The sequence below is a fragment of the Neolamprologus multifasciatus genome, chromosome 7 (assembly GCF_963576455.1).
Source record: "Neolamprologus multifasciatus chromosome 7, fNeoMul1.2, whole genome shotgun sequence".
Taxonomy (NCBI): domain Eukaryota; kingdom Metazoa; phylum Chordata; class Actinopteri; order Cichliformes; family Cichlidae; genus Neolamprologus; species Neolamprologus multifasciatus.
This window is the reverse complement of record NC_140445.1, coordinates 58,971,208-58,993,748: the sequence shown is the minus strand read 5'-3', so window position 1 is coordinate 58,993,748 and position 22,541 is coordinate 58,971,208. Positions and strand designations below refer to the sequence as shown.

Here is a 22,541-nt window from a genome sequence, read left to right as displayed (position 1 = left end):
CAGTGGAGGTTCCCCAAGAGAAGACTGGTGTGTGTGGAAAAATTACTCTGCTGTGAGTAAACCGAGGGTGGCAGAAACTGACCCGGTCCTGTGTGTGTCTCGTCCAGGTTGGAGATCAGATCATAGAGATTAACGGAGACAGCACCAGGGACATGACTCACGCCCGCGCCATTGAACTCATCAAAGCGGGAGGCAGGCGGGTCAGGCTGCTGCTAAAGAGAGGCACAGGACAGGTGCCAGAATATGGTGAGTTTTCCTTACAAAGAGACGGAGTCTCATTGTTTACACTCTTACTAAAGATTTACTGTTTGCTCTTCAACTTAACTCAAGAACACATTAACATGCATTCATATCTGTCCACTTTTTACTCCTCGACTAATATCTGAAAGCCTACTTTGATTAAACAGTAGATGGTAACGAGCGACTCTCAAGCCTTCGTGTGTTTTAACCCCTCTGCTTTAAGTCTAATGATTGGTATAGGCTTTTATTTGCCTTCCCTCAGGAATGGTACCTCCCAACCTCTCCATGTGCATGAAAGGTGACACACTAAGCTCCCCCTATTTCTTCCTAATGGGCCACTCTAAAGACACGGTTTGTGAAAACTGCATGTCTCTCTCTCTCCATACTGATTAATCTGTGTGCTATAACTGTGGTCACGAGTCTTTGCATGGGAAAGTAGCTGACATGTGTGCATCTGTGCTCGTGTGTGCTATAGTAAGAGTGGAAGATGGTTTGTAGTGACCCTTTGGGTCTAATTGTCCTGAAGAGGGCTTTGAAGTAGACTTTGTACTCGAGAGCTGCTCGGGATCAGTCCGTCACACACAGCTGCAAATATGTTAACTGTTTACAAGCACTGAATAAATCCTTACACGTAAGTCTGTTGCTGTGCTGCTTATACACATGTGCATGCAAGTTTGTCTGATATTATAAAAGAACGTGTTTATCTCTGGGGTGTTTTCCCTTTCTTTCTGTCTCTGTATGCATGTGCATGATCGTTTCCACCTCTTTCATATCAGTCCTCTTGAGCATATTGTTTTCCTCCCTGACAGACTGTGCCGGCCCCTGGGATTCCCTTTCTACAGCCCACTCTGCCCTGCAGGAAGTGACCCTGGAAGCTCACCTGAATCCATTGCTCTCATCCCATCCATCGTCAGCCCCAGATTCCCCTCATCAGCTCCCTCTAGAGGCCACAGTGTGCATGGCAGACAAAGCTCCAAAGCTGACAGACCACAGCTCCATTAGAGGGGCTGCAGGTGGCAGGTCCACCGAGCAAAAATGCATTATCAGGGGGCAGGGAACCCCTCAGGGGTCGGGAGAGATGGACTGTGGACCGGGCGACAGACAGCTTCGTGCTTTGCCTTCCAAAGCTATTGTGGGAAAGTGCACTGACAGAAGAGAGAGGCAAAGGGAGACTTGCTCCCCCTGCTGTAAGAGAAAGGATCTGCATACACAAGCGTTGAGCACTATCTGGCCCTGGGACCCATTTGCTGGTGTGAATTTGAACGGAGCCTCTCAGGGCAGTGGAGATGGACATATCAGCCTCCAGGAGAGGCTGGTGTCCCGAGGTCTGTTCTCCAGAGAAGATGAGCGGGCCGGTGGCCACATTGGGCTCTACTGCCCCTCCAAAAACGTGGAAGATCCTCCAACAAGGAGTGCTGCTGCCTCCCCGAGGCCCTGGAATGTCCCTGGGTCTGACAAACTGCCTGGCACCCTGAGGTCCTGGACCTCCACAGTAAGCAGGTAGAAGGGATCTTACTGGTTTGGGCCGAGTCACACTGTATGGCTCCTCATTCGGTTCACCACTGGACCTTTCAGAGAACCAGTAGATCTCCCTTGCCGCCTCTGTCTGCCCTGTTTTCATCGCCATCGACTTCTGAGATCATGTTTTATATTTCAGTTGTTGTTACAAGATGATTATTACACCCACCACCTTAAAGACAAAGAAACTTACACAGCTATTGTAACATATGGTCTAAACCTTTGGGGACCCTTTTATGCGACTTCTGATTTTCTGATCACAGATGGAGCAATGACGCCTGACTCTGAGTGGAGCTGTGCTTTCGATACGTACCTTTAAATGCTCGACTGTATCTGGTTCAGACTGTTTAGTGCAGCGTGGGCTCACACAAGGAAGAGAAACATGTAGAACCAGGAGATTTCTGTTTTCTTGCCCTGTTTTCTCTGCGCAGTGGGATGAACCAGACTACAGGTGTGTCAGATGGAAGCAGTGACACTGAAACTCCTGGAACACACGGCACTGACCCCAACCACAGCCCAGTTAACCTGACATATGTTAAATCGCACATGCCTACCAATATATCTCATACTATAAATGTAAAGATGTGAAAAATATGTACATTTGGTAAACTCAGAAACATACCTATTGGTGTTTTTGAGGCAGTGTTGTAGTTAGACACATTGTTTAAAAAAAAAACAAACAAACAAAAAAAGAAGCAGGACAGTATTTTAGGATCACTGTTTCCACGGCCTCGTCTATAAACTACATATCAAAGACTGCGCGAGTCACCACACCCGGACCGCCAAGGCAGGCGGCGTTTGTGTGCATGGATATACACCACCATGTCTTTAGACAGGGACTCACGTCTTTTAAAGGCAGAAAATCGAGATGTGGAGCAGACCGGTCGGCACTCATGAGACGAAAAGGATTTTTTTCCCCCACGAAATTGAACAAAATTGAACTTTTGTGTAACTGAAGACAGTTGGCTTAGTAAGAACTCATGATACTCTTCTGAGTTATGTACACAACTTGATCACAGTCAACCATGCAGTCATTGTGCAGAATTATAAGCTGTGTTGTATTCATTTTAATGATCAAAAGGAAAAATTTGTCCAGTCTCTATTTCCCATTTCTATGCCTTTTACTGTGCTAAGTGTACCACATCACTGTGGGAGAGCGGCATCGGTGCGGGGAAGAGGAGGCCGATGGTTATGAGGTGGGGCAGAGTGCCTTACTCGAACTAATGCAGAGCTGTTGCCGTTGTGAAGTATTTTGGGAACTGAATGCAAAACAGATATCAGCGACCATGCACACGCGTCAGCAAACCGCTGAGTTGAGAAATCCGACTTTCGTCGGACGCCAAGCAGTATATATCTTGATGCACTCGGCTGTATAGCTTATCAGTGTCAATGATTGCCCTTTGTCCCCTTGTGTTTTAAAGGGGATAACTTGTAGCCCGTAGCATCACATCCTCTTCTTAGAGTCGTCTGGGAGTGTAGAGCTGTGAACGTCTATGGAGACAGGGCTGTATCAAAGAGGACCACGGTTTCTGTGTTTCAGCTTAACGTTAAGTTTGTATTGTTGCCCGCAAATGTCACATCTGTGAAACATACATGCATTTAAATATGACGTCACTGTCCTCCTGCATTTCTCCATTTCGATGTCATCCATTTCTCTCAGCGGGATGTGTGCTCTTTATTAAAACTTTATCACTTAAGCTTTTGAGTACTGGAGGACCAGATTAATTAAAAAAAAAAAAGATTGCGACTGTTTGACTGAATGCAACATGATGGTACATCCAAGCTGTGCTCGTAAGCTGCTGGGAAAGCCAGGCACCTGCAGACTGGGATACTAGTAAGACTTTGTGCATTGAGCGTCATCGGGCCTGACTGAGCTGTGTTTTCTGTGATTAAAATGGTTGTGGAAAGACGCAGTAGGCTGTAGAAACGTGTTTGCCGTATGTACAAATGTCAAAGTTAGGAAACGCTGAAAGAATACGTCATCCAGCCCTCTGTCTCCATCCAGGCCGCCCCCACCCCCACCCCTTGCCTGCTGTGACCGATTTTTGTATGAAGAAACAAAAAAAAATCTGCTTATCAGAACCTGTGAAGGATGGCACGCTCATAAACCCCCACTGAGATCAAGTATAACTGTGTAGTGTTAATTGTGTACTATTCACCTTGTACAGCTGTATTCCTACAAATATGGTTTACTGTATCATTGATACTGTAGTTTCAAAGACGTGAACAACTATTTTTATGAAATGCGACAGTACTGATATATTACATTTTGCTAAAAAACAAAACTTGTTTACTGAAAGATATTCTGAAATACTGTCAAATAAACTCTTGACATGGTGTAAAATATTCTTTTCTACAGGTTCTTGCTTGTGAAATTGGGACGATGACAAATAATGGATCAGTTTATTCATCAATGTATAAATAATCGACAGTTTGGGTTACAAAGTAGTTGTTTACCCAAACAAAAAAGCAAATATTCACTGCAGTTAAGCATCGCTGTTGAGGAGTACTAGGTGAGGGCTAGTTCTTTTAGGTTCAGCAGATAACAAGATGGTGTATTGGTCAGGATACAGGAAGGAGGACAAGAGGCTTCCACTTTGCTGGATTGTCACCGCCAGCTGTTTTATTGCCACCTAGATGGTCAGTGTTGCCAGCAGTTTCCAGTCATGAACTTAACACTTGGAGCATCACCGTGAAGGATGGCAACCAGGAACACAGCTTGATGAGGTAAAACAGACCTAACACGGACCATCTCCCCTCCTGGAGTAGCAGCGCGGTACCCCAAACTTCTACATCTACCTATGTCATTTCCCGCAACTCCACCCCCCACAATATTGCAGAGCAAAGACAAAAAATCTCAGAGCCTTTTATACAATCGCTTTCACTTTCAGCCATTTTTTTTATTGCTAAATTGTGTGTGCCGTTTATTTAAAAGGGCAACCAGCAATCACAACACCGCTGGCTCTGAGACTTTCAGCACTTCCAGCCATAGACGGGCCAGATTGTAGCAGGATGTACAACACAGTTAAATGCAGACAGTGAACTTAAAACTTTTATTTTCCCCACATCAGTTTCCTATTTAACCAATGTCACCAACAAACACTCATACTTTTCATACAATTCCACTTTAAAAGGGACACACATCCATCCATCAACGCTTCTCTGGTGGAGCCAATCCCAGCTGCCATCGGGTTATAGGCGGGGTATGCCACAGACAGATCACCAGGCTATTGCAGGGCTAATAGTTACATCCATTCGCGCTCACATATACACCTACGGCCCATTTAGAATCACTGCTTAACCAAACCTGCATGTCCCTGGACACTGGGAGGAAATCACAGGGAAAAGATCCAGGCTCAGCTCAGTTAGCGGATGAATTTAAACCCAGAACCCCAATACCCGTGCACACGTTTCTCCCTTTTTGCATGTGATGAGATGCATTTTAGACCGGGGCACTGAGAAGTTGTTCCATGTCCCTGACAGGTTTAAGTATAACATTCACTTCTGTAAAAAGGCTGAAGTATGAGGAAGGAGCCCCACAGCAGAGGGAAGTGAAAATGTGTTGGCCTGCAGGTATCTTTGCAGTAAATCTAATCAATTCTACAACATTTATCTAAGAATGTCTGCTTTCTGTCTCTCCAGTGATGCTGACACGTGACAGTGGAGGTACTGACTACAGTCTTTCATAAGTAGATGAATCACTGCTTCTGGTTTGTGGAATTACACAGTTAAAACAGATACAAATACACATTTTTAACAAAAAAGGGAACATTTTATAATAAAACTTGTAAACATCTCCCCAGCATGTCATTGCTGTCTGTGGGTAAGGCCAAGATTGTGAGCATCTGCTGTTACTCTGTGTAGTTTTCAGCAGGAAGCTGAGTCTCACTGCTTTCCTGCGCTGTCAGGTCATCCTTCTGAGGAAGGAGAAAATAAGAAATTAGTACCACTAAAAAAAAAAATAAAAAAAAAAGAACTGAATTGCTCTTGTACTTGTTTTGTTTTGTTCGTTAACTTACAGGTTTGTAGATTCCCATTTGGAAACGACAGCAAACTACATCAACCAAGAATCCCACCAAGCCGTGGATCATACCTGCCGGGAGAGAAAAACTTTAAATACTGATGTTCGTGTTCAGGGTTTAGATGAGGTGAAAGCAGCTTGGTCTAAGTTGTTACCTGCTGCTTTTATGCAGTGGCTACATCTGTGAATAATGCATAAAGTTTTTCTCTTCATCCAGGTGGATTAACAGCATTGGTTTAAGAATGATGGTTCACAAACAGAGTCACAGGATTCTCCAGGATTTAGTCTTGGCAGAAACACCATGTTTGGGATTACAACATTCAGGTACTTCTGCTGTTAAGCTGAAGATTTCTATGAGAATACCTGGATCTACTTTGTTAAATTAAATGCAAAGGTTTCACATCCTGTTTTACTGGTTAAAGGGTCACTCTAAAGCTTTTTGTTATAATAGCCAAAGTATCAATGAGGTCAGCCTGTGTACAAATGACTCCTTCAGACTTTACTGAACTGTTTCTGTTCTGCTCTTGACCCTGTACGATATCAGTGAGATCTTAGACACAGAAACTCCACCCACCTGCTCTTTAATCTCTCTGGAGAGGCTGCGAGGTGCAGCCAATTAGAAAAAATGGCTCAAAACTGGATAAGGGAGCTAAAACCGCTTTAAAAAAATCGACAACATGAGAGGTTCCACAGAGAGGTTCCACTATAAGATAAATAAGTATTAATTTGTACTGTGAATCGTGCAAAGCTAAAGTATAAAAGTCTATACATGAGCACAATAACAGCACTTTATGATGGGAATTTGTTAGTATGGTTCTTGCATTATAGCATGATTTAATCAGTTAACTTGCAAGGAGCTGTTGTCATGAAATGCTTGTAAGCAGCTCTGACATTCAAAATCTATTTTCAAAGTTTTAAAGGTTAGTGTATCTTTTGACTTTCCCCCCATAAAGATGTGACGACCTCCCCTGTACCCTTGATGACGAGTTTTAACACGTCAGTATACGTCAATAATGTCGTGGTTTGACGATCATTAGAATAACTTCCAGATTTTTCCAAGGGTAGCTGCATAAACGGCACCGCAGTAACCTCTTATCCACATGCAGTGATTTTGTTCTATAAGCAGGCTGAAATATGACCAAAACAACTCAGGTCAGAAAAGAGCTTCAAGGGTTACTCCTAGTAGGCTTTCAAGGGGTAAAGGGTTAAAGCTGTTGCTGCTGCTTGATGCCTCCTTGTTCTGAACAAACAATCACTGTGACTTCCAAGTTGGTTTTCAGTCAGGAGAGCAATCTGAAAATATTACTGCAGCACACTCTTAATGCAGACGGCACTCAAACAGCATGAGCACGTTAGCTACCTGTGGTGGAGAAAATGCCTCCGATGATGCCGCAGAGTCTGACGAGAAACTGCCACAGAGGCATGTGCTGCTCAGTGACTTTGACCATTAGTGAGCTGATATCATATTTCATAAAGATCCCTGAGACTCCGTGGCTGCCTGCAGCATGGTTTATCACACGTTCCTGTGGACATCCAAAGGCATACAAATGCTTTCAGTACAATGATACACTATCTACTCCCCAGCTAAAACAGTACAAACCCAGACCTACCCGCTCAGTGACGGAGTACTGATGCGTGTCTGCAGACACTTTGTAGGTGTTCAGTTTGGTTGGCACGATGGTGATGAAGTACTGAAACATGTGGTTAGCTGGAAAGAAGCATCAAGAGCCATCAGTGGAAATAAAAGTTTCTCAGAGCACTTTAATAACAAGTAATTCAACAACATCTGAAACACCAACTTACAATCAATAGCAATTTTCTCTGTGCCGTCCAGAGGGCTGATAATTCCAGGAAGTGGCTCTCCGAAGGACAGGTGGTCAATCCGGTGAGAGAAGTTGTAAGCTGTAACAAACAGAAAACAACAAATAATCTTTATAACATATAAAACAGTTTACTTTCCATCTGCTGCTGCCATTTGGTGTCAGAAAGTCTGCAAACCTACAGTCATGGCTGACGAGGGCGGCTAAATGGGCGTGACCTCGAGGATGCGGGATGGACCTGTAAGTGGATGAAAAGGTCAGCGTTAACTTTATATGTAAATCAATGACATGAAAACAGCCAAAATATCCCATGCTAGTGATCTAATTTGCAAACAGAGCAGCACAGAGGTGAGCAGAGGTTAGAGCACAGGTATCAAGGCCCCGACTCCAGCCCTTGATAATAAGATGGGAGCAAAACCAACTTTTGTGGGGAAATTTGTATTTGATAATCAATGTGCAAAACTATAAGCTTGTAGAGAGCAATGTCTCCTTTCCATATAACGGTAGAAGCAAGTCATTTCAGTCTCTGTGTGATTCCCCTCCTCATAGCCACTGATGTGAATGCAACTTTCCGTCTCTCTTGATGGAAATGTGTTGAAATAGTTTTACAAAAGCGACTGGGATTCATCCCGCATCAGCATAAAGAAGTACTGAACAGCAGAGCTGTGCGATAATCAAATTTTAATTTTAGCTTTCAGATTATTAAACCAAGATAACAAAAATCATTACTGTTCCATATTCTATTCATTTATAAATACCACTCCACAAAAGGCCAGATCCATTGCCTACAATCAATTACTTCATTCAGTTAAATTATAATTAAAGTTCGTGGACATCCCCTTCACTGAAAAAACAAAACAAACTTCTACTGTTTTTCTGTCTTTGTTTTGTAATTGTGTTATAATTTGTGTTGATTTTTGCCAATCCTACTAGACGTGTCTTGCATGCAGCTCAATAATCCAAGTGAGGAACTCCCAGAAAGTTAATTCTGTTCATTTAGATTTTCATCAGGCGAAGAGACTTGGATAAGTGACGAAACTGCATCCAGATGAACAGAATCAACTTTTTGGCAGCCTTACTAGACAGTCCGGACTATGGTGACTGACACGTGGAGTCCAAAGACGATGCGCGCTCACATTAGGGCCATGCAGGAAGCAGTACCTGCTATGATTGTTTCTGTACAGCGGGAGGACGTTTACAGTCTATGGTTCAAAATAAAAAACTGTGTTAAAAAATACATTGTTTTGAGTGTTACCTACTTGCCAACAGTAATGTGGAAATTTCCTGCCACCTTGTTGACATAGAGATGTCCATGGATCCTGCAGGCACTCAGGGAAGCGGTGCTGTCCTCACTGCGGGGGGGAACTTAAGCAATCAGCATAATCGCACTTTCATTCACCTCCCAACAAAACACAGATAATCCTGAGGGTCCTTTACCTTTTCGTCTGAGCAGGAGGAGCTCCTTTTATTGCAGCCTTGAAGATGACATCCTGCAGAGCGTGCTCCACTCTCAGACGCTCCTGGACGTGCAGAAGAGTCCTGACAGGCAGGGACAGAAATATTATGACAATAAAGACTCACTTGGGATACAATTAACCTTTTTTTTTTTCAAATTACATCAACAAATGTGAGGATGCAAACTTTGTCTTAATTATTAGTATAGCTTCAGTGAGTTAAAGATCTATGCAGCCTAACATTCGCGTGATTTAGTGTTACTAGATTATAGATCATAATACCCAAGTACTGAATGTGAATAAATAACTTACATGTGCCATATTCTTTGCTGTGGTGGGAGCTCAAAGTTGACCTAAATTGTAAAAAAACAAAAACAACTGTTGGACATGCCAGAGATTACTTTTTTATTGTTTACTGCATGATAAAAATCACAAACCCACCGGTTCATATTGTAATCCATCAGAGGCCACCATGGTCTCTGCTAGATCGAGGACATCTGCTCCTATATCTGCATCCAATCAAACAGGGAAGTTAAAAACCTTTTCCTGCCCTAAACACACACACAAATACACCTGTATCTACTTACATTGGCATCTCATGGCCACCGTAATGTCCACATTTATCCTGAGTTTACTGTTGGTGAAGAACAGGTGCAGTTAGGACACAGCTGAGAGGTTTTTGAGGGCGGTGATGGCATGAACTTGTTCAGCTTTTACCTGCTGAAGTCTCTGTCCACCTCGTATTCGTACTTCATCCATGTGTGTCTGTACACAAAGAACTCCAACAAGGCGAGGACAGCCATGAAAGTGAATGCTATCAGAGACACTGGAGAGAGTTTGAAATGGGATTAGACTGAACCTCTCAGATTAGCTACAGCTAAAAATGTGCAGTCTGTACCTGTCCCACCGCTGGTTGTGGACTCCACGTAGCTTTCAGGAACTTTGGGAAAAGCGTCTAACTCCTTCATCAGAGTCAGAGCCTTCTTCTTCGTCAGCCTCCTCATCTTGGGACCTGCGGCGGAGCTTAAACTCCAGGTGACTCCCACATGAAGTGGATGTTTTCGGGTTTGATGTGTTTAAAGCGACGACAGCTGAGGTCTAAGTTAGGTTGCTGACGTTGGTCATGACAGCTACCGGGCTAGCGTATAGCATTAGCTAGCTAACTAGCCGAACAACTGGATTAATGCTAAATTAAATGCCCCCCAAAAAGGAATTATATACAGATGAAGAGCTTGTGTTTACGATGACACAGCAAGAAATATATAATTACAAAAGAAGCTACCCCGGTATAAGTGTGTTATGGAGTATCTGCATTGTCGATTGACCCGCATTGTCTGCACAGAAAAACTGCACTCTTTTGGCCCTAGCGCCCGCTAGTGGTTAAGAGGGGAGTCAGCCTGCATTTCTTCCTGTTTAGTCCTGGTATTTTGCTGCTGCCAGTCACAGGTGACACCATGTATTTATTTCTGCTCCGTGCAGCTTCACTGTTACACCTGCCTTTTTCTTGTATTTACTTTCATTCATCCACTGCAAACCTCCACCTCTTTTTCACCTGCTCACTACTCTCACAACTTAATTTGTCAGTGTGTTCATCTGCACTGCAAACAAGAAGGAGCTCAGAGACGTTATGAGACGGTTGCTGTGTGACATTTCATTTTTTGTGAGAATTATTTAGCAATAACTACTAAAGAGCAGCTCCTACACAGTGTTTAGGTGTTGTGCCACTCTAGTGCCAGGCTAATTATGTGATTATTACATGATTATTACAAGACCCCCAATTGTGGATTACATAGCATCAGTCCTTCTCACCATGGAGACTTTAAGAGTGAATGTCTAGATTATCTGCAGTTATTAAAAGGGTCTAACTGATCTTTTTTAATACTATTCATGTTGTGCTGTAGGAGCTTGCACCTAAAGTAGCCTTTTAACCTGCAGCTGCAGATTAGGAGGCCTCCAACTTTCTCCAGTGTTATTCACTTTTGTTGTATATTTTGAATTCAAATTTTTATTTTCTATTGACTTGAAAAATACATGAAATGATGATATGGCTTCATTTTTTAAAATAACAATAAAGTAAACAATTGTCACACACACACACATATATATATGTATATTTTTTTAACATGGACAAAGATCCGTTTAAAAAAACACAATTACAATTCTCAATGGTGAAATTAGCATCAAGAGATTCATTGTTATTAACATGTGAGAAGTTTAGTATACAAACAGAGTTTTGTTAATGAAGGCTCATACACTGTTCAGCAGAAAAATGCAATTTTATTCAAGTGTAAAATTGCAACAACTAGAACTCTCCAGCGCCTCCATAACCGTGTACCATTACCTATTTTAGCTTTAGCATCTTTGCTTTTCAAATTAATATTGTTATGTAGCAGTATAAAAAAATAAATATATTTAGTTTTACACTTTTAAACCAAATGATATCTGTAACTAGCAGTAGGACGCACTCATGAAGGTGCTGATAAACAGATTTCCTGGTTTTATGGGAAATAAATTATATAGGGTTAACAGGAGACTGCTGAATAACAATGCTGCAACAAGTGCAATAAACATTTGCAAAAACTAACTACCAATATTCAGAGTGAGACTAGATTTTGTATCTGTTATTTATGTTGACATGATGAGAACTTCTTTGTACACACAGGCTTTTGCTCAGGTTTGCTGTATAGTTATACACATACAGATATACAGTGGTGTATTATACAAGTTCAAGTATTTTCTGCATTATTGTGGTGCTATGCTAGCACAACACAATTATGTATGGCAAAAAAAAAAAAAAATCATGTTTCTCATTGACAGTGCAAAGCCACCTCAAAACATCAAACAAACAAATGACCGCAAACATTACAGTGGCAAGTGCACATGCAATTATACAACAAGTCTTCCTGAAAAAAAAAAGAAGTTTAAAGTGACCCATTAACTGTTCGCTATTCTGCAGGGACTGAGTCAGGACCCTCGTCCTGCAGGACAGCTGTCTCTAGGAAGTCAGAGGTGGGCGTGTCAGGAGGCTCCTGAGAGAGCTCTTCAGAGCATCTGCTCACAGTGGGCGAGATCACATCTGGACTTGTGTCACATGACTCTGTGCTCTGCTCTGAGGTGGCTGTGGTAGTAGTTGTGGCAATGCTTGGGGGAACTGGGTCAAATTCATCGTCATCTTCCTCAGAAATGGGCGACTCATGGATGTCTGTCAGGAAAAATACATTGTTTTAAAAATTCAATTTACAGTGCCGTGAAAACATATTTAGCTTCTTCCTGATTTCTTAGTTATTTGCATATTTGTTACACGTGTTTAAGATCATTAAGCAAATTTTAATATTAGACCAAGATAATCCGACTAAGTACAAAATGCATGTTTGCCATCTAAACCTCATCTAAACCTACCTGGTCCTGTGTGAATAAATAAACCTGATAAACATATAAACTGTCACCCTTGGCAGCAAGAACTACAGTCAAGTGCACTGTTAGTATAATACCAAATAAAAAGGGACTGCAACCTTTTAAGTTTAACTTAAGTCTCGTCAATCCTCAGATTATTTTCTTGATGTAAATATTTTTGTGAGAGAAGATGATTTGGTGTTTTCTTTTGGGTCAGCAGTGGTTTTAGCCTTAAATATCCACAGAGAGCCAGGTGAGATCGGATGGCTTTTTCCCCCCAATAAATGAAATCATCATTTAAAAACTGCATTTTGTATTTATTCTGATTCTATTTGTGTAATATTACCATTTCCTTGATAATCTGAAACATGCAAGTGTGAAATATGAAAAAAAGAAGAAGAAAGAAATCAAGTTGTGATGAATAGAAAGAAAACAACTCACTGCTGAAAGCTTCTGGATACTGCTTAGCTATCTTTCCCTTTAGTGTCCTGGAGAGGCAGAGAAAGCCTGTGATTAAAGGTGTATTTTTTGTTTTTGCACGTTTGCATGGTGGGAGTAGTAGACACTTACCTGATCCTTCTAAAGATGCTGTCCAGGTCTTTCTTCATCTCCACAAGAGTGCGAGTGTGAAGTAGGAAACGTTCGTTCATCTGCTGCAGGCGTACATTAGACAGCCCATTAAAGTTGATCAGCATTTCATTGGTTTTCTCAAAACGGTCGAGCCTGTTTTTACAACAGTTAACCAGAGAAACAGAAATCTTAATCTCAGACACAAATGAAACGATCCCAAACAGCAGACATAGTTTATATTTCATGGCACCACTGGGCTCAGTCTGGTACTCACATGTGTCTCTGAGCCTGGATGATGGCGTTAACATCCTCAGAGTTGACCATGCTCAGCATCCGATTGCAGAACACGTCAGAAGCCGTGTGCTCCACCATGATGACGAGCAAGCCGAAAAAACTGCAATTGGAAACATTTATTCATAACTGCATGAGCCAAAATATCCAGAAATGTAAACACAGGCATTTAATCAACGAGAAAGAAATAAGCTAGATTTGTAAACGCTAATTAAATCAGAGACAGTCAACTCCAGCTGTGAATTGTTTATTCACCGCATGCTGTGCCGGTGTTTAACTGCCCTCCAGCTCCCTGTTAGCACCCCAAACCAACCACCGCAAGGTTAGTACGCTAGCTACCGAGCCGTAATAATAATAAATGCAACTACAAAGTTTACATTACTTACCTGAGCTCGGACGATGGCTATCTGTAGAGTTTGGACGACTACGCAGCAGATTAAGACTATATTTGACACCTGGCTGTGAGACAAAAACAACCCACTTCCATATGTTTTTCAAGTTCCTGTCACGAGACCAACGCTTCCGGTCTAAGGTTTCGTTTGTTTGTTTGTTTGTTTGTTTTCGTTGTTTTTTCATTAGTTTTCGTTAATAAGCTATTTATATTCACTTATATATTTTTCAGTTAATTAAAATTAAATCGATATATTTAATTCTACTGAGCCACGCCATTGTGTTGTATTTCGTTTTTTACGTGCCATTCTTCCGCAATTTTATCTGTTTTTTCCCTACTGAGCTAATATGATTCCAGCCAATTTATTCTGTTTAACTGAGATAATTTTTGACTTTAGTGAAATGTCTTCTTTTGTCATTATAATATTATTTTATTGAGCTGCTGTTCTTTATTTAAGCTACTTTCTTACAGAGTGTGTTTTGTTTTCGTCGCTGCAGAAGAGAAACTTAATTGCATAATCATTTGCAAGTCATGGACGGAAGCTTCAGTGACAATGAAATACACGACATATTTTGAGACCTGTCCGGGATATATCCCGCCTCTCGCCCGGTGACAATTAGGATAGGCTGCAGCACAACTATGCGAGAAAAAATGGATGCATGCGTGGAATAAATATTGAGTGTATATGACCGTTTTTGTTTAAGCCTTACAGTGAACTTGAAGAGCAGCAACATAATTAGCCTTATGTACATTTGAACTGCTATGTTTCTCTCTCTTAAAAAAAAATAGTGTAATCTAGACCGCTTTCGCCTTCAGAACTGCTTTTGCTTCAGAACTGCTTCTTTGTGGCATAGATTCAGCAAGGTGCTTCAATCAATTCTGAGATGTTTTGGTTCAGATTGACATTATGACATCACACAATTTCTGCAGATTTGCCAGCTGCAGATCCATGATGTGAATTTCCTGTTCTACCACATCCCAAAAATTTACTAGATTGTGATCTGATGCATGTGGAGGTCATTTGAGTACAATGAACTCTTTGTCATACTCAAGAAACCAGTCAAAGATTATTTGAGTTTTGTGACTTGGTTTTGTGACATATCCTGTGGAAATCAGCCATTAGATGTGACACTGTGGTCATGAAGCAATGGACAGGTTTGGCAGCAATACCCGCGAAGGCTGTGGTATTTAAACAGTACTCAATTGGTGCCAAGTGGCTCAAAGTGTGTTAAGGAAATAGTCACCACAACACCAGCAGCCTGAATCTTTCATACAAGGCAGAATGGGTTCATGCTGTTTATGCCAAATTCTAACCTTACCACTCTCCACCATTACCACTGCAGCAAAACTAGAGCAACATTTTTTCAAACTTTTTACTGTCAGGTTTTGGTGAGCCTCTGCAAATAGGCTGTTCTTAGCTGACAGGAGTGGCACACGTTGAGGTCTTCTGCTGCTGTGGCCCATCTGCTTTGGTGGTCAACATGTTATGCGCTTAGAGATGCTCTACTGCGTACTTTAATAGCAACGATGAGTGGTTATTTGAGTCACTGTTGCCTTCCTATCAGCTCAAGGCAGTCTGACATTTTCACTCACTGGCTATTCTCTTTTTAAGATCATTATCTGTAAACCCTAGAGATGTTTGTGCGGGAAAATCCCAGCAGATCAGCTGAAATGTTCACACTGATACGTAACATGGTGGGAAATGTGCTACATTTGCAATCTGGCTTGCTGATTAGAGATTTGCCTCAGTTAGACAGGAGTATATGTATAATGTAATTATGACATGCACGCCCATATTTAGAAGATAACGTCCCTCTTTCTCTCCCTTTCCGGCTTACACCAATAAATTCAGTCACTCCATACATCCAGAAAGCTCACAAAATTACTTTTTATTAAGGGAAAAGTAAAAAAAAAAGTACATGATGTATAAAAAATACAAAACCATTTTGTCTAACTTGTAAGTTAAGTAAATGCATAGCAACAATACATGCAAGTCTAGAGTTATGTATCCTACTATTGTATCCTACTATTCTGTGACATTTTTAAGCTACAAGGTAAAAAGGGAGAAGTACAGTTTGGTTGCAATCTATCAGCTGTTTCAGTCTACATGATAAAAATCCAAAGTGATGATACAGAATAAGTTAGGTTGCACGCAACTCAACCGATGAGCAAATAAATATTTAACAACATTTCACAAATATTGACAACCAGTAATTGAATGCAATGTTAACCAAAGCCTGCGTGAGAAAAACATTCGACTTCTGATGAATAAAACCGTACTATGAGTAAGCTAAAGATGAAAAGAATTCACTTCTCTAAGTAGGGATACAAATAAATATGAAATAAATAAATAATGAAACCTATATAAAGAGCCATATGACTCATCCAACCCCTTATGTACATAACACACCCGCTGCTCCTGACTACAACATCACATGTATGAAATTTCATATTAGTGTTATTTTTAAAACATACATATAAATGACCTCGGACAAGCACAAGTGTCCATAGAAAACCTGCATTGATTTGACATTGGGTGAATTTCAATGTGCTTTGGCTTTCATTTGATAAATAAAGTAATATTAGGCAATATATCACAACACATTTGTGGTATATAAGAGGCAATGGCATAGAATTTTAGCTTGTATAAAGTCTTTTACCGTATACTGACCCGGGAATAATGGAAATCACTGATACTGATATTGCTAAAATGACTGATAGACCGATTTTTGTGTTTTGCTGTTGTATTGTGTGGTATTATTATGCAAAGACACTTTTATTTGTATTTTTTTTTACATATAAAAATAAGTTAAAACTTCAGAAAAATGGATCCAAAAAAATAAAAGTAGGATTTACAATTTTTTATAAGGCCATGCAATTTTTAGAAGACTCATACATCAGATCAGTCGGTCTTTTGGATGAGTGGGCTTGCCATTCATGCAAAAATGCACTGTGTGTGTTGCTGAGGCCACAATAAATATTTGTACTGTCCCTTTTTGTTCCTTAATACCAATGCAGATTTAACACTAGCGCTGTCTGTAACACATAATTAAGGCTGGTGTATTTGCTGTTGAAGCTGTGAATAGGCCTTATTAAATGGGACCCATACGTATTTACACACAGAAACGCTAATCCAGTCTAAAAACCACAAACTCTTTGTTAGGAGTGGATGTTGTCGTGAGCAGACAGAAAAACAGAGGGTTACTGTACAGGTCTGTGCTCCATCAGTGTAAAGTGTCATTCATTCCAAAACGGGAGATATCCACCATTAAAAAAAAAAAAAAACCCAAACAAACCCAGATATCAACTCTGAACAAAGAAACCAAAATTAATTAACCTCATTATATTAGTCATCTTAACATATATGTTTATAAAACATCTTCGCTGAGATGGGTTCGGCTGTGTTTGTGAGCTTTAAGTAGCACCTTTTTTTCTGTAAATAAGTGGATGTATTGCGTTTTGGAATAAAATCTGATAAAAATGTACCAGCAAAGTGGAGCTCCAGCATTTCAAAGTAGATCAATTACACCGAGTATGATGGTCCATCGTCGGGATGGCGAAAATATTAAATACAAAGTAAAGACAGACAACAGAGAAACACAACAGTCCATAAGTTATCATTTAAATGCAATCAACAATCCTCATTATGGAGAAAGGATTTTTCAGCTGCTTTGTAACTGAAGGCAATCTGAGGCCACTTTTTTCTATAAGTGCTTGAGAGAAAAAAAACAGCACCTCAAGATTTCTTCAGAGATGTGTGTGTGTGTGGGGGGGGGTGGCTTTACCACCCTTCCTCCCCCACCACCTCACTCCTGACTGGTGGCGATGCAACATGCAGCTGAGCAGACTCTGCACTTTCACCACAAGTTGCCATCTCCTTCACTTCCTCTCCCATCTGGGATTTTTCTACACACACCCGACCCTCCTCTGCCTCCACCTCTTCTTCCTCGTCCTCCTCCTCCTCTTCCTCCTCCTCCTGCTGCTGTTGTTGCTTCTGCTGCTGCTGCTGTTGTTGTTGTCGTTTGTTGCGGCAGCACGGTTTGAACAGGTGGGGGTCGATGAGCACCTCCCCGAAGCGCCCCTTGTAGATTATTCCACAGCACACCTTTTGCCTGCACAGAGCATGAAATGAGACAGAAACCATTATGGCTCTGTGTGTTTACTCTGTTATTTAATTGCATTAAAATGCATTCAGTGTTGAATCTGGGTTATCCTGGATTAGCATGGCACTTCATGTGTTAAAGGTGGTATTGAGTATTTGACAGAAATGAATGCATTTTCCTGTTGTTTCTCTGTCTGACAAAAAAAAAAAAGTGCATTAGGCTTAATAGATAAAACATCAGGCACCACAAAAAATGCTCTAAGGAAAAACTAAATTTTTAAAAATGTATTGAAAAACAAGTCAAAGATCAAAAGTCAGTTATTAAATCTATTTTAAAAAGGCAACATTTTAGGTTTTTTTGTAAAATATATTTTCATACTTTGATAGATTACTGGTCTCAAGCAAGTTTCAAAATCTCTACAAACTTTGCCAATAAAACATTACAGATTGTCTGGAAGGTAAAAGTAAACTCAAATCCTAAATACATTTATAACAAACCTGAAAAATTGTCACTAAAAATAAATGCAACTATTAGTTAATGACCCAAAACGAACAAACAAAAATTATTTACATACAGTAATAAGCAAGTAACAGTTAGTAATATTAAGCTAAATACATAAAGAAATCCCTTTAATGTCACTGTAATCCAGCAGGGTGGGGCATCGGTGGGAGCTTCACCTGTATATGTAAAGCAGGCGAAGGCTTGAAGGTTTATATACACAGTTAAACCACTTGTAGTAGATTATTCTAAAAATTAAGCCTGTAGATTAAAGATGTGCTTCACTGTCCGCCTTACCTCTTCCAGTACGTTAGGTCCAGAAATGAGAAAACGGGGGAGCGGCTGGATCCTGGGCTGAGCTCTGTGTCGGACCCCTCGTCTGACAGGTTGCTGTAGCTGGGAGACTGAGCAGGGGAGGCACTGGAGGTGGTGCTGTGGGCATCTGAGTCTAGAGGACAGAATAGGACAAATAATAAAAAAATAAAAAAAATAAAATATATATATATATATATATATATATATATATATATATATATATTTTTTTTAAACCTGAAAAACCCTGAATGAAGTAACAGGAGTGCTACTACAATCCATTAACCCAGTGCGCCTGGAAAGGAGAGGTAAAGTAAAACTGAAACGTTGTGGTACAAACAGATGTGTGCTGGTGTATTTTTAATGTCCCGATCCCACAGAAATAAACACCTTTCCAAACCGACCTTTTTTTAGCCATTATTTTGTCATGACTTTACCATTTTCCTCAAATACACATCATAATTACTCACTGTGTCTTTTCAGCTCTTTCTGAAGCCTGTTGATCTGGCTTGGCCGTGCTTTCTTGGAGATGGACTTTATTTTCTTGGGCCTGGAAGTTAACTTTAAGCTGGGACCTCCTCTGGCATCAACAACCTGGATGAGGGACAGGAAACCGGACGAATTAGTATCATTTGGGTTTTATCATCACCATAAAGTGATAGGCCGGTCATGCTGTCAGCACTGAAACTCACATGGTTCCAGTTCTTCTTGGTTCCCACAGGGAGTTTTTTCCACCGTTTCACAAGGAGCACGCAGGCATTACAGATTTCTCCAGACCGGCTTTCGCTCAGTCTGGAAGACAGTTTCAGTTTGTGATGAGGAGGAAAAAATGGAAAATCTTTAGCATCAATATGACGTGCACAGCCTAAAAACCATGACAGGTATGGTTTGCCTGCAGCACCACACATGCTCAGGTGTATCTCTTACCCAAAGCAACTCTTGAAGTCTTTCTCATAGCGCTTGCTGTCTGTGAAACGAGAGCTTGACGACTTTGCACGGCAGATGCAGCAGCCGTCCAAACTCCTGTACATTTTAGGCTTGTGAAAGCCAAACATCTGCATTCAGGGGAGAAAAAAAGGGGGGGTTAAATGTTTACATATGATCAGTGTGCACCGCTGCAGCAGCAGGAGGAGGTGGGGCGGAGGAGAATACTCCCTTCACCCCTACATTTGCAGTGCAGGTCAGAGGTGAGGCACAAATTTCAGTTAAGTCTGCAGTGAGCGGACAAAAATGTGTTTAATCGCCAACAATGTTCACGAAAAGCAGTTTTGCTGGAGCATCTCTCCGCTTTGACCCACATGGAAGGAGAGACAGAGTGGGGGAAGTAGGTCAACAGTCAGACAGCGTGTCAGACAGATAATGTCACCATGCTGCGCTCACAGGATTCACGCTTCGTTTTGGAAACCCAAAATAAGATTTACGCACGCAATCAGTGCGAGCCTCCGGGCCGGACAAGATGCGTTATTCGTCACGAGGTGGAAAGACAAACTGCAAAATGTGTACCGCGTTACTAGAGAAATGCCAGTAAAATATTATACATCACTGCGTCCGGGGGAAATTACTCGAAATGTAATAAGCGTGCACAGGAATTATGATTTATGTTGCTAGGCAAAATTTAAACTCCAAGGCACATGTAGACCTGAACTGCGGCAAAAACTGTGAGCCGCGCCCCCCAGACTGGGCTTTTTTTTCCTCTTGCCATCAGTCCTCGGGGTCTTCTGACAGTGCGGTGCCATAGAGAGTAAAAAAGAGCAGGAAAATGGCGAAGAACTCTCACTCTGCATGATTAAATCAGATACTAGATATTGGGCATTTCTGTGGAGAGGTCAGTTTAAAAAGCAACACAAGCCGACATGAAGGAAGTTGTATTGAGAAAGGAATACCAACTCTGGCACTTATTCTCTCCTGTGACACAGCTAATATATTAACTGTGGGACAAAATGGGCTATACCTTAATTTATAAACGATTTCACGTGGTATAGTTCCTATATAACAACAGAAGAGATTCAATAGCACTTTGCTGTTGCGCAGTTTTATTTGTAGTGAAGTGCAAACATTGTTTTTCTATACTAAAGTCCTTTTAAACAAGACGTGCACCTAACCTGCACTTAGAAAGCTAAGAAAGCAGCATTCATTCAAAAAAGAAAATGTAACCAAGCAATTTAAATAATAAAACTAAATAATAAAGGGTAGAAACTAATTTGTTTCTACCCTTCGCGTGCCTCATCTGTAAATTACAGACGATCTCTGCAGCAAAATACAGTACGTGACGCAACTCAACATGGCAACACACTTCAAAGGCGGAGGCAATGTGGCGAAGGGGGTGTGATGCGATTTTCCGCAAAAACTGCAACATTTAAAACAAACGCTAAAAAGAAAGAAAAATCACCGCGAAAAGCTGCCGAACTCGCACGAATAACACCCTCGCCTTTCAGAATAAAATAAGACACCGTGCAATGTCCTCTTTTTCATCGAGAGAAAAGTGCAAGTCGCCAATTTTTACCGCCCACTCCGCCAGCGAGGAAGCATGGCATGCCACACGACCTGCTTCATGCGCACCCATTTTATGATGACCATCCTCCGCTTCCACGATGCCGAGTTTATCCCTCAACTTTATGCTGAGGGATAAACTCGGACTAACGTGTTTCGAGAGCACAAAATATAACTAATAAAAGCGGCGGGCTTGGTGTTAAAGGGGAGCTGCTCTGAAATAAATGTGTAATTTGATCTTTACTCTTTGTTATTCCAGAGCCGCGTCACTGCAACAGTCCACAATCGGCTACATGTGCGGCAAGTTCAAAGCGGCGGCTCTCGGAAAGTCGCTTTTCTCTCCTGTTTCTCCCACAAACCACATTTTTTACCCAGCTTGGCTTTCCTGCTTTGGTTGGGGATTACTTTGCGCTTGCAGGAGCGGTTTTGTTGACAGCGGTGGCCGCGTGCTGAGACGCATCTCCGCTCCGGGTGGGCGTGAGAGGTTCAACTTGGCTTGTCTAGCAGGCAGAAAATGTGCGGCACACTGCATCCACGCTTGTCTCCTTCTGTACAAGAACACATTTGCAGCCCAGACGCTCACATTAACCCACTTTACCACGTTTACATTACCGATAAACTGTCGCCGAAATGCGCCGAGCCAACCCATAATAATAACAGCAGGAGCACGAGCACCAGCAGCCATCCCCCCTGCTCCTCTTCATGCCCGCACGTGAAAGCCCCTTCAAACGCATTTTAAACGCACATTTGCGCTTTTCCCGCTTTCCTCCCACTTTGCCCGGTTAGTTTCGTTGTTTCTAAGGTGACCTACAAATACCGCTGACCACCAAGTCGGGTCCGCGCAGCAGGCCTTAAAAATAAAAAAAGAGCAATTGTTCGTGAGACATCTCGAAGCTTGTTTCTGAATTACGGCCCTGAAAAGCGCGGCGAACACTTTTAAAAGGCTTTTTAAAGACGAGGCCAGACGAACACAGACAGTCGTTACCTTTCTGCGAGTTGTGTGGAGCTGATCCAAAGTAATAACAGTCCGAATATCGCGTCGTTACGCTGTGACTTATGAACATCTACCCTCATCGGTAACCCGCTCTCTTGTTGATGTCTGCGCTTGTGGACGGGACTAGAGTTGTGGACAATTGTGCGCATGCGTGGTATCCACACCTCCATTTCAGAGTAGAGAAGAGGTCTTTTTTTTTTTCTTTTTCTTCAATCAAACTATTTACATAAACGACGTATGACGTATGCGTGCGTCTGCATTCTACTGGCCTTATAAGGATGGGAACATTGCGCGGGAACAGGGGGCTCGGCCCCGGTTGCTATGGCACATTGGAGAATGTAAGCAAGGGGCGGCGCCTGTTGTTTTACTACAGGACGCCAGATGGCTTGTCTGGAGGCCTACGGTTTTTCGGGGAGCTTGGCGTCTTGCACGGCAATGGGGCTTTT

General features: G+C 41.7%; 4 protein-coding genes across 9 annotated transcripts in view; 1 reads left to right on the top strand and 3 right to left on the bottom strand.

Moving 5' to 3' along the window:
- The window catches only part of magi2b (membrane associated guanylate kinase, WW and PDZ domain containing 2b), a 90,984-nt gene extending 89,112 nt beyond the window's left edge, over window positions 1–1,872 (top strand). For 3 of the 5 annotated variants that reach the window (XM_085167986.1, XM_085167987.1, XM_085167988.1), the window contains 2 exons: window positions 108–246; window positions 1,050–1,872. In XM_085167986.1, the coding sequence (XP_085024112.1) occupies window positions 108–246; window positions 1,050–1,744 (834 nt within the window). In that variant the 3' untranslated portion in view covers window positions 1,745–1,872. Of the gene's footprint in view, window positions 1–107; window positions 247–502; window positions 592–1,049 lie in introns of all 5 variants that reach the window. The other 2 variants (XM_085167989.1, XM_085167990.1) reach the window with 1 other exon arrangement.
- A 2,476-nt stretch (window positions 1,873–4,348) lies between these two features.
- On the bottom strand, window positions 4,349–10,449 carry LOC146515688 (endoplasmic reticulum-Golgi intermediate compartment protein 2-like). Its single transcript, XM_085168033.1, has 13 exons — window positions 9,952–10,449; window positions 9,771–9,879; window positions 9,641–9,687; window positions 9,495–9,562; window positions 9,366–9,406; window positions 9,037–9,138; window positions 8,859–8,951; window positions 7,782–7,837; window positions 7,583–7,681; window positions 7,390–7,487; window positions 7,140–7,302; window positions 5,778–5,851; window positions 4,349–5,675 (listed from the first exon to the last, which is right to left on the bottom strand). The coding sequence occupies exons 1-13, from the start codon at window positions 10,055–10,057 to the stop codon at window positions 5,610–5,612; spliced, it is 1,122 nt and encodes a 373-aa protein (XP_085024159.1). The 5' UTR covers window positions 10,058–10,449; the 3' UTR covers window positions 4,349–5,609.
- A 904-nt stretch (window positions 10,450–11,353) lies between these two features.
- kxd1 (KxDL motif containing 1) lies at window positions 11,354–13,830 on the bottom strand. The gene is made up of 5 exons (XM_085168040.1): window positions 13,694–13,830; window positions 13,291–13,410; window positions 13,017–13,169; window positions 12,888–12,934; window positions 11,354–12,255 (listed from the first exon to the last, which is right to left on the bottom strand). Exons 2-5 carry the CDS (start codon window positions 13,386–13,388, stop codon window positions 11,999–12,001), a joined length of 555 nt encoding a protein of 184 aa, XP_085024166.1. The 5' UTR covers window positions 13,389–13,410; window positions 13,694–13,830; the 3' UTR covers window positions 11,354–11,998.
- Window positions 13,831–16,655: 2,825 nt separating this feature from the next.
- sinhcaf (SIN3-HDAC complex associated factor) lies at window positions 16,656–22,277 on the bottom strand. 2 transcript variants are annotated; one of them, XM_085168039.1, is made up of 6 exons: window positions 22,087–22,277; window positions 19,539–19,666; window positions 19,304–19,403; window positions 19,082–19,205; window positions 18,597–18,747; window positions 16,656–17,810 (listed from the first exon to the last, which is right to left on the bottom strand). In XM_085168039.1, exons 2-6 carry the CDS (start codon window positions 19,664–19,666, stop codon window positions 17,480–17,482), a joined length of 834 nt encoding a protein of 277 aa, XP_085024165.1. In that variant the 5' UTR covers window positions 22,087–22,277; the 3' UTR covers window positions 16,656–17,479. The 2 variants fall into 2 exon arrangements, with proteins under 2 accessions (XP_085024165.1, XP_085024164.1); XM_085168038.1 differs by lacking the exon at window positions 22,087–22,277 and having other exon boundaries at window positions 19,539–19,672.
- Between the last annotated feature and the right edge of the window lie 264 nt (window positions 22,278–22,541).

Excerpts from the sequence above, each read along its gene's own strand:
- LOC146515688 (XM_085168033.1), bottom strand. The coding sequence starts at position 10,057 with ATGAGGAGGCTGACGAAGAAGAAGGCTCTGACTCTGATGAAGGAGTTA. Across the intron at positions 7,303-7,389 it reads AGTACTCCGTCACTGAGCGG|GAACGTGTGATAAACCATGC; the intron begins GTAGGTCTGGGT and ends GGATGTCCACAG. Across the intron at positions 5,852-7,139 it reads AGGCATTTTCTCCACCACAG|GTATGATCCACGGCTTGGTG; the intron begins GTAGCTAACGTG and ends CTCTCCCGGCAG.
- kxd1 (XM_085168040.1), bottom strand. The coding sequence starts at position 13,388 with ATGGTGGAGCACACGGCTTCTGACGTGTTCTGCAATCGGATGCTGAGC. Across the intron at positions 13,170-13,290 it reads ATCCAGGCTCAGAGACACAT|GCTCGACCGTTTTGAGAAAA; the intron begins GTGAGTACCAGA and ends TTGTAAAAACAG. Across the intron at positions 12,256-12,887 it reads GTATCCAGAAGCTTTCAGCA|ACATCCATGAGTCGCCCATT; the intron begins GTGAGTTGTTTT and ends TTTTCCTGACAG.
- sinhcaf (XM_085168038.1), bottom strand. The coding sequence starts at position 19,672 with ATGCAGATGTTTGGCTTTCACAAGCCTAAAATGTACAGGAGTTTGGAC. Across the intron at positions 18,748-19,081 it reads GAAAGAGCTGAAAAGACACA|ACTCAGATGCCCACAGCACC; the intron begins GTGAGTAATTAT and ends TCTGTCCTCTAG. Across the intron at positions 17,811-18,596 it reads GACCTAACGTACTGGAAGAG|GCAAAAGGTGTGCTGTGGAA; the intron begins GTAAGGCGGACA and ends TGCTCTGTGCAG.